This window comes from Epargyreus clarus, unplaced genomic scaffold (assembly GCF_041222505.1).
Source record: "Epargyreus clarus isolate Ecla_fem2 unplaced genomic scaffold, WU_Ecla_fem_2.2 ptg000007l, whole genome shotgun sequence".
Lineage (NCBI taxonomy): Eukaryota > Metazoa > Arthropoda > Insecta > Lepidoptera > Hesperiidae > Epargyreus > Epargyreus clarus.
The window spans coordinates 6,662,109-6,671,579 of NW_027332215.1; the positions used below are offsets into that span (position 1 = coordinate 6,662,109).

The window sequence follows — 9,471 nt, forward strand, 5'->3', positions numbered from 1 at the left end:
CCTTTCGCAACGATACATATTCCAATAACCATTTTCGTAGAACGACATAATTTTGAATACAACCCTTCTCTAACAACCGCGAAATCTCCCCTCCCCTTCAAAACTTCAGACACAATATCCTTCACCTTATTTTGAAATACCTTTCCATAAAAAATCGTTTATATACTTATCTTGCCCCATACCAGGCTTGAAGAGAACATAGTTCGTATTTGTATTATCAATGTGCAGAATACGCCATTACTTAAAGCTTACACTTAATTGACGAATACAAATACATTAGACACTTAATAAACACGTTACACATTTCAGGTACCAATACCCTACTACATTTATATAAATGCTTACGAACTATAGTAAGTAATGTAGACAAGATTAAAACACACAATTACAAAATATACTCTATCTAACATTAGTGTTTCAAGAAGTAAAAGAAATTTAATTCTGGGTGTAGATGTGGGACGCGTCAAAATAATATCACAGTGAAGTTTTACAGTATATAGGTGCCATCACAGCATCCAATTCATTGGACCTATGTGATGAAAGTGCTGCACGATATAAAATTCCACATATTCCTATTTCTTCAAATATGCCGTTTTATAATACATGCACAAGAAACTACAGCTCAAAAAGAATTAATTAAATAGTAAAATAAAGATTCAATCCTAAGCTCTAACAACATTTATTGTCTACTTTATAATGCGTCCCGCTTTCTAATATCCAAAGGCCTGACACAATAAATTTATGAAACACTAGATAGATAGGAAAGTATTAATAGTTTATTAATGTACAATTTTCGAAATATTTTTCGAAAATTATGTACACACATGTATTCTACAAACCGCTTACATTCTAAACGTGACATTAAACATCCATAAAGATACAATAAACACTTAAATAATTTCTCATATTCGTGGCCAAATGTCTTGTAATTACATTGTCACAATTGTCAGTGAAACCTGGTTAAGTGAGACATCAAGGGACCTGCAATGTCGTTTCACTTATAGAGGTATTCCACTTACCCAGTGTCTCAGATATACAGGTATAAATAAATATCTGTCTCATTTACAGAGGGTTCCATTAATAGAGGTGAGAATACAGGTTATTTCAGTTATACAGGTGCGATCATTAAATAAAATAACGTGTTATGTATGTAAATGAGTTTTAATTAAAAAAAAAGAAGGTAATTGAAGCTCAAAATTTGTACTTACGTACTTGGAATTACGTGTGGAATTTGTGGGTAGAATAAGAATGAGTAAACAAACAATGTTATCTCAGTTACAAAGGTTTATGCATATAAAATTTACTCGCTGTCTCAGTTATAGAGGTAACTATGATGATAAATCGAAAGAACAATTCCCAGATATAGAGGTTTACCTCGTCCCACTAACAGAGGTAATTCAGTGCCAAAGTGTTGGGACCTCAGCATGAGTTCCAGTTATGGAGGTTTCTCACTTATCCAGGTCCCACTTAACCAAGTTTCACTGTATATTAAACGCTATTTTTCTTATGTGCTAAAGTAGGAACATAAAATCATAGGTTGAATAACGAACACCGTGTGTAAGAACTGTTATTACGTAATATTAGTTACATTCGTGTATAGTATGCCACTGAACAAACTGTACAAAAGTAAAACATAGTAATATGCTTACGCATTAAAATACTGTGATTAATCATTGTTTTTTTTTTTCAAAATCACACGAATAAAAGTTACAACATCAAAATTTCGATATATATACGATTCGTCGTTGTGTGCATTATGTGCCTAGACGAGAATCTAATTCGGGCCCCAGTGAATGGCAGCCAGAATGCGCTCCATTGCGCCACTCGGATCACCAGTGTCGTCTTGGGTATGCAATTATAAATTGATAGATGATGTCATTCGAAAATAATGAAATCTAATAAAACACAAGACGAAATGTGCTCCGAATCGCCCAAAAGAATTCTTCGTTCAAAAATTTATGACAATGATGAGAAATATTTTTCGTGCGATTGTTTTTCAAAATAATATAATTTGTTTATTCCAAAAATAACATAATTTGTAAGGAAAGATCAAATATAAAATATTTCTAGTCAGTCATATTTAGATTATAGGTATAACTTAACGTTCAAACTAGTTAGTCCCGAAGAAAGGGTTCCCTAAAAGACGGACACTGGTCCCAAAATGTATTCATAAATTCGTAGTTCCAAAAATCTTTCACGCCAGGTCAAAAGTTTGGATAAATAAATGATACCGAATCGCTAAAACAAATAAGTACTTATTAGATTCGTTTTAAATACAAATGGACAGATTGATATGGACTCATTATTATCATTACATGGACTTCCGGACTTAAAACATATATCTAATTCATAAGTTGTGGCTTTATCATTCACCAGGTCTTAATTTGATTGTTTCATTTACAAAATTGAAGTAGCGAACCCATAGGTGGTTCTAGTGATTACTGATGCTATGCCACTTCTGAGGACTAAGATATTCGCCTCATAATTATACGAGTAGGTACGTCAGCCACAATGTGAATAGATTGTATGGAACATTATATTGCCATTAGATAGGCTTAGTGATTCTAGATATACGGTCCAGATACACATAACAACAATATATTCGAAAATATAAAAAAAATATTTCTTATAAAGATATGTTAATTTGGTTGCAAACTTTTGAGCTGGCATATAAACGTATTAATTATAAATAAACATCTAGTAGTTGTTCACGCTCTTCTTCGTCTTCACGCTCTACCAGGTAAACTCGCGCAGAAAACTGAAAGAACAATAATAATAATTGTAGTCTTACATGAAATTATCAAAAACTTTGGCTCTGTAATTATTTGTCGTAAAATCAAAATTAAAAGTTAATAACGAATACATATCAAAATTTGGGAATAATTTTCTCATTTACCGACAGAAAATTAACAGAAAAATTACACCATAGAGTAGATTTTTTTCATAAACTTTTATGAAAAATTATTTACCGAATAATTCCAAATATTTATTATCGATTTGCTTTAAGGATATAAAAAAGTTTTGTTTTTTCTAAACGACCAACGTGATCACGATTTGCACCCCTTTGCCTACGTGGCGGTTATGACCTTCAAACTTGGATTTATCTTAACACAAACATCCTTTCACGTCCATAAAGTTAAAATACCTCCTCTGTCTTTCGCACGCAAATTTATTTTAATGGACTAGAAAGAAATACATTATTTACATTCGAATTTTTTTTTTGTTCAACGAGAATTTTTAACGTTATGTATATATAATAATTGTTTTTTAAATGCGAAAAGAGTACAGCTTTACAGTTTGAGCTTCACAGTGTGTCCTAGGTGTCATGGACACATATAGTTTAACAGAAATAACAGCACAAACCCAGAATAAGTATCCAAATTCATCATTCAGATACCTGTCTGGCCGGAGATGGAACCCGGAACCCTTTGCGAATGGAGCGGTATGGTGACCGCCAATCCACGCGGGTCGTCTTATACTTTAGGGCTTGATATAGGGCTTTACAATCTAGTAGGAAATTAAGTACAATAAGCTTTAAACTTTAAAATAAGTAAAATAAAAAGTTATCACTAATGCAAATAAAAATAGTAAAGCGTAAGTACATTTGAAATTGAAACTTAAATGCATCTTGTACGCTTCTTAATATTAGCCTACGTTAACTGAAACAACTTCAACTACACACAGATAATGATTACATGATTGATGAATAATTACAAATATTATGTATTAAAATCTAAAGTTAGTTGTGTGCCAATATGTGCGCCACAATACAATTTGGCATAGATTTAATAGCCTAAATACGAACAGATCACGTGTGCTCCACATGTGAGTATCAAGAGAGAGTAGCACAAAATTACAATCTCCAATATGTATGTGGATTAACGCTACGAACAAGTGTAGCATTACAAGTAAAGTTTTTTACTTGCGACAAATAAGCTCGTCTCCTATTCCTTAATAACTCACTTTCCATCCTCCTCCTTCTCCTCCTCCTCCTTCTCCTCCTCATCCTCCTCCTCCTCCTTCTCCTCCTCCTCCTCCTTCTCATCCTCCTCCTCATCCTCCTCCTCATCTTCCTTCTCCTCCTCTGTAGTGTCCTCCTTCTCGCCTTCCTCTTTCTCGTCCCCTCTCCTCATCCTCTCCTCATCCTCGTTGATCTATTAAAACAGAGAATCATCTTATATATTAAATTCTCGTGTCACAATGTTAATTAACGTACTCCTCCGAAACGGCTTTACCGATTTTCACCTAATTTTATATGTATATTTAGTAGGTCTGAGAATCGGCTACTATCTATTTTTCATACCCCTAAGTAATAAGGGTTGTTCACCCTTAACATTTTTTTTATTTATATGGCAACACAATGTTTGCCGGGTCAGCTAGTTTTATTAAAAAAAATTATCTACACTACCACTATAGTCTGATACATAATTAGGTGTCCAAAATGTAAACAAACACATGTCACTGTCAAAATTAACAAGAAACTAAAACTTTAACAAACTCAACAAAAAACTAAAACTTTACAATTATTCACAATTTAACAAACGCGCTATGAAAACGATAATACATTTAAGTTCGATTACAATCACGAAAATTAATAACATCAGCTACGTAACTCAAATATGACGGCACAAGAAGTGTCTTGGGTTCCGATTGTGTTACAATTATCACATTTTAATTTTCTACCATAAACCTTGTTTTTATTATTATTACTGTATGGAACGAAATTGAGGTAATATTCTTATTAGAAAATGTGAATTGTTCTTAATTTATTTAGATTATTATTTTATTATTGTTGTATTAATTTAATATTGTCAAAAATAAGAAATTACCATTTGTAACGTATTTTCTTGATAGGTCAACACCTTTGTTTACATTTTGGACACCTAATTATGAATCAGACTATAGTTGCTGGGGCCAAATACACAAACACCCGTAACACAATTTAAAATAATAGAAAATCTTTATATATGTATATATTTCTTATGTGCACGTGTATGTCACTGAACTCCTCCTAAACGACTGGACTGATTTTGATGAAATTTGCTGTGTGTGTTCAAGGGGACTTAAGAATGGTTTAGATTCACAATTTAGTCCGTGGGAAAAGGGTTTTTTAATTATTTTTTAATTCGTAAGTAGTTATAGAATCGAAAACTATGCATTTGATCAAGTGATGATCTTTAGCAAAGTTGTTGTCCAAGAGCCCACGAGGGTTTGGGAGTTGGTAAGACCAATTTTCGACAGATGGCACCACTGTCATTCCAATGCAGGTACAAATTTTCCGTTTTATGTATGTCATATTATTTGTTTAAAATACGGGCGAAGCCGCGGGCACCACTAGTATTAATATAAGATTCATTTACATCCACACTATCGGGATCGTTCAGCCAATTAATTCAGTAAGTTTCTGTCATCAGTATATACGCATATACACGTATATATGTTTCTACACAGCGCTTTACGAAAATGTCATCAAACAACTCTTTTCTTCAACATTGCCCCACTGTTGATCCTTATTAGGTACTCTTTCTGAATCACAGCTTAGTCCTACGTGATGAGAATTTAAATTATAGTAGTTTTTATAGTATTAGTTATAAAATACGAGTACATTAGTTGTGAGCGAGATTTCGAATTCAGTAGCAAAAACTTTCATTATTAAAATTAGACAACATTAGACTTCAATAGGTTACTCATAGTACCATTAAAATAATATAAAGCCACTGTAAAACTACTTACTTCAACACAATTTTTGGCGTTGCCTTCATAGACTATAAGAGCCAGGTCAGTCACTTTGACCCAGAGAAGTAACAGGTCAATATACAGACTGCAGCCGCTAACCAAGTGAGTCACCGCGGTGCCAAAGTAGGGATGAATTATCAATTGTAAAGTCGTTAAAAATCCTTAGATTCCTTTTCTCTTCTAAGGATTAAGATGGACGACTTATGTGTAAGTACGTAAATGACTAATTGTCAGAAACAGATATAGCAGCGGTTCAGTAAACACAGCTTTAAGCAAGTTAATAAAAAAAGAATACTAAGTAGTTCCACACGCTTTTATTATTACCGCTTTAGAAATTAAGTGGACACTAATTTACTCGTATTAGTATATTATATAATACTCAAGTGATACTAACGCATATATCTGCGACCCTCTTAGCGATAGCATCTATACTTTTATATATGTCACGCAGACGTTGTAATTTTTCCGCTGTCAATTTTTTCATTTTTTCAATATCAAATTTCGGCAACTTAATCTGAAAATATAATTCATATACGTTATATAAATCCAAACTTTAGAAATAAAACCAAATTATATTGAAATATGTTTATAAATATTTCAATATAATATGGTTTCATGGTTTCATATCAAAGCGGACGGCGGGTAACCGCTGGATGCAGACGGCCCAAGACCGGTCGGAGTGGCGCAGACTAGGGGAGGCCTATGTCCAGCAGTGGACTAGTAAAGGCTGATGGATGGATGGATGTTTATACAAGTTTATATGTATACGTGTGTCAATAGGATCAATACATTTGATATTTAAAAGCTTATTTAATATGTTATTTAAATAAACGGGTTTGCAGTTACAGTAAGTTAAAATCCACGTATTTCACGGAAAGTCATTTCGTTTATTTTCGTGGTTTTACTGTCCAAAAAATATTGCATTGATCGGAAAAAATAATAATCTGAAGGCGCCAGATCTGGAGAATATGGAATAGGTGTGGTAGAGTAACTTATTCGCTTCAAAAATGGATCATTTTCGTGACGTTTCGGGAGCAGATCATAGAGGTCAACGCGACGACGCAAATTTTTCATCGTGAGAAATCGGGGGACTCATATATCGAACTTCAAGCTTAAATCCAAGCCTTTCAAGTGATCATAAACGGTTTATTTTTATAAATTGAAACTCTGGCCGATCTCACGTATTGTTAATGGCCGGTTTGCATAATATAATGCCTTTATCAGCCTTAATCGGCCTACCAGAACGTGGTGCATCTTCGACTTCAAAATTGCCGGATCTAAATTTTGTAAACCAGTTCTGCCACTGGCGTACTGACAACACATCTTCTCCATACCCATTAGTTATTTTTTTCTGATTTGAACAGTATTTTTACCTTTTCTATAGTAAAAAAGTAAAATATGACAAAAGTGCTGCTTATTGCTCTCCATATTTAAAAGGTCACCCACCAAAAACGATTGCATAAAATCAATTGAACTTATTCACACACAAGCTTTGCTATATCAGCTGTAAAAACATATATGGGAAACTGGGGATACTTGATCTCCCCTGTTGTTTTTTGACCACTATTTGTTAAATATTGATCCGATTTTAGATATATTGGTACTGAAATACGTGGAATTTCATTGGCTATACTAAGTATAAAAGCTAATAATATCGGTTTATAAATTTTGTAACCAGCCCACGAAAACTTCGTATAGGGAATGATATCATGTGTCCCATATATATGTCTGACTTGACCCCCCCCCCCCCTCTGGAACACTTGATCCTAAGGGAAATAAGTCTCCTATATTTTCATATGATACCAAAATGAAAAAAAAATTGGTTTAAATTGATTTATTTGCTTAGTAGGTAAAGTAGAAACAACAACAACAACATATCCACTGTTTTAATAAATCATATGTACGAGTATCTATGTTTTCAGCTAACATTACTTAATGTTCCTATTATCACAGAATCTTATGGTAGATATTTTTTTTCTTGCACCTTCTATTGTTTTATATACTCTAGGCATATTGAATCCTAAAATTATTAAAAAATAAACATTAGTAGACGCCGGTGGGATCATATCTCCCATAAGAAAGTGTACCATGTGTACCCTAGCTATACTGTGGTTATAAAAATATATTGTAAAAAAATCTACTACTATTAACACTATTCTATGAAACAGACGTTAAAAACATAGATAATGAATAGTTTAATAGTGATACCCACAATAAGTTTACTAACCAATTATTTAATCAAAATGAAAACTTACGAAAAAGATTTTATTGCTACATGAAACACACAATCATCCGCCATCTGCTTGAATATCAAATTGGACAAGAGTACCGACTTTAGAAAGTTATAACGTATCATAAACAACCAATGTTGCCACACTAACCACATATAGTATTCACAGAAGCACTGTAAATCCAGTGTACCTAGTCTCCCGTAAGGATCAAGTGTCCCCAGTTTCCCCTAATGAATATGCGACTTAAGTGTGAAGTTAGCTGTGAAAAAATAAAATTAAATCCTCTATGGGGAAAAAACTAAATTACTTTCCGAATAACCTAATAGTATACCCGTTACATATTAAAATATCAAAATTATACAATGGTAACTGTCGTACATGGCCATATTGGCCATGTGTAATCAATCCGAAACAGAGCTGGGATTTTACCTAACTTGGGTCACAACAGGGCAAATCTTATGCTTTAGATGAAACTTGATTCCTGCTTTCAGTTGGTTTAGAGTTACTGTTTTGAGACGAGTGGCACGAGATGTATATTTAGTAAGAAGATAAGCACTTACAGTCGCCCACATATACAGTCTAATCAAAGTGGCCTCTATCTCCGGCTCAAAGTTTGGGCCAATAAATTTGGGCTTTTCTTCTGGAGCCGGCTGAAAATACATCATGAAATACATCATGAATGAACCTTTCCTACTATTAACAGTACTCTACTCTTTCCTACTATTAATAAAAAATATTCAGGAATTACGGAGAACTACGGAGAGTTTAATAGATGTAGCGCGGCAACAGGTCGATGGTAATCATCTAGCAAAATGAGTCTGCCGCCACATTTAAAGGTATTTTTTATATTCCGTGAAGTCTGATGCGATTTTTTGTAACATGAACCTTTATTTTCGACAAGCTGCTAAAGATAACGAAGACATTCCGCAAGAATGAGAAAACAATGATAGTGGTTAGAAATTTGACCTACCAATCAGAACTCGAAGTTAGAATCCCAAATACCACTGACATTTCAATTCATCGTGAAACCCTCGCGCCTGAGAGTTATACACACAGACATAACAAATACAGGTCTGCAGTTATACGTATATAAATGTTTTAAAGGACGTATGAGATAAACCAATCCGCACTTACGCTGTTTGTCCACCGACCACCGATACCGAGCCGATACCGATAATTAATGACGGCGCCGAAGCAGCGTAGGTACATACATTTACTATAGCAGTTTATCCAACGAACGAGCGTCACCCGAACACCGTCATCCCGGCCGCCGATATTCAGAGTAGATCGTCGTGACCGCTAGATCGACACCGAGTTTTTGACGGGCCGATGTGCCGGTAATGTAAAACACATTGGGACTTGTCCATACAGACCGTCGTCACACGAGTGACAGCTAGAACGAAATAAACCGCCGATATCGGTAGCAGTGACAAACTATCGCCGTCACGACATAACGGTATCGGCTCGGTGACGTTGCAGTGGACAAACAGCCTTAGCCAGCGCG

At 34.3% G+C, this 9,471-nt stretch overlaps 1 protein-coding gene across 1 annotated transcript; it reads right to left on the minus strand.

Moving 5' to 3' along the window:
• Positions 1-1,460: 1,460 nt before the first annotated feature.
• LOC140743324 (uncharacterized) lies at positions 1,461-8,565 on the minus strand. The gene is made up of 4 exons (XM_073074493.1): positions 8,528-8,565; positions 6,131-6,250; positions 3,964-4,154; positions 1,461-2,758 (listed from the first exon to the last, which is right to left on the minus strand). Exons 1-4 carry the CDS (start codon positions 8,537-8,539, stop codon positions 2,734-2,736), a joined length of 348 nt encoding a protein of 115 aa, XP_072930594.1. The 5' UTR covers positions 8,540-8,565; the 3' UTR covers positions 1,461-2,733.
• Between the last annotated feature and the right edge of the window lie 906 nt (positions 8,566-9,471).

What these genes read in the sequence shown, in the direction of transcription:
- LOC140743324 (XM_073074493.1), bottom strand. An exon ending in AGAGGGTCGCAGATATATGC is followed by an intron (nt 4,155 to 6,130) that starts GTTAGTATCACT and finishes CTGTTTTAATAG; the next exon opens with ATCAACGAGGATGAGGAGAG. An exon ending in GAGAAGGAGGAGGATGGAAA is followed by an intron (nt 2,759 to 3,963) that starts GTGAGTTATTAA and finishes TTGTTCTTTCAG; the next exon opens with TTTTCTGCGCGAGTTTACCT.